Here is a 1,273-nt window from a genome sequence, read left to right as displayed (position 1 = left end):
GAATGATTTTTAGAGGTGTAGGGAGTTCGTGGTCTGGACCATCCGATATTGGAATGATTCTGGGGTCTAGGTGTAGGGTTTATTAAAGTGGGTTTGTATTTATAATGCCAGGGTGGGTATCCAATGGTGTTCCAGCAATTTGCAGTGCTATGACCTTTACCCCCACATGTGACACACATCAATGGTTTTCCAGAGTTCAAGGAGGTTTTACTAAACATAGCTGACATTTCTGAGTCTAGCGAGAGTGGATTTTTAAGAACCTCTCGCTGAGATTCTTCTTACTGAATAGAGGCACTAGCCATCTCCACATTAGGAAGAGGAGTCACCATCAAGAGTTGACTATGCAGTGGTCCATTTGATTCATCTAAGCCATTTAAAAAATTGAAACAGTCGAGATTCCTCCTTTTGAGTATTTATCGCCTTTAACAAGGTTGACACTTCATCACTAACGATAGTTAAAGTAGGTAATAGATTCATAGAGTCAAGTTCAGCCCACAAGCAGCTTAAGGAGGTATAATAGTCTACTATTTTAGCACCATTCTGTTTCATAGCAAATAGTTCTTTATTTAATTTATATTTTCTAGACCCATGAGTTAGTTGAAAGCGTTTTTCAAGCTGTTTCCACACTTCAGAAGCCGAGGTGATAAAAAGCACAGATTGTTTAATAGAATCACATATATTGTTGTGGATCCAAGAAGTTACCATACTGTTGCAGGTGTTCCATTGCACGGCTTCCGTGTTGTCCGTAGTGCTTCTCACCTCCGTACCTTCAACAAACCCCAACTTGCGTTTTGAAGAGAGTTGTATCTCCATAGACCTTCTCCATGTACGATAGTCACTAGCCCCCTGTAGCTTGGTGACACTGATAGATAATGGGTTGTCATATGGATGTAGAAAGAGAGGATTCTGCATATCCGAGAATGAAAATTTGCTGCCACTGGCCATGATTTGATTTAGAGAGAGCACAACTCACACACACAAATAAACTTTAAGATTTGACTGAAAAGAGAACACTGCTCATATACAACTTTAACAAACAGAGTTTTAGATACGAGACCACTGTAACACGACTGCCACGATACTCTCCACTCAATTCACTCAAAGATAAACTTCATTAGCAGCTCCGATACCATGATACTTTTATCAAACTGAACAGCTGAATGAAGATCTGAGTACAAGAATTGTAGAGAGGAAAAACAATTCAAAAGTCTCTACTGATTAGATCTGAAAAGTGAGAATACATTATTGACCTTGTGCACATATGCGAAAAGAT

The 1,273-nt window shown here is 39.3% G+C and overlaps 1 protein-coding gene across 1 annotated transcript; it reads right to left on the bottom strand.

Moving 5' to 3' along the window:
• Nucleotides 1–360: 360 nt before the first annotated feature.
• Nucleotides 361–945, bottom strand: LOC141695914 (uncharacterized). The gene has a single exon (XM_074500119.1). The coding sequence runs from the start codon at nucleotides 943–945 to the stop codon at nucleotides 361–363; it is 585 nt and encodes a 194-aa protein (XP_074356220.1).
• Between the last annotated feature and the right edge of the window lie 328 nt (nucleotides 946–1,273).

This window comes from Apium graveolens, chromosome 11, assembly GCF_009905375.1.
Source record: "Apium graveolens cultivar Ventura chromosome 11, ASM990537v1, whole genome shotgun sequence".
In the NCBI taxonomy this organism is placed as follows: Eukaryota; Viridiplantae; Streptophyta; class Magnoliopsida; order Apiales; family Apiaceae; genus Apium; species Apium graveolens.
This window is presented reverse-complemented; position numbering and strand designations above follow the sequence as displayed.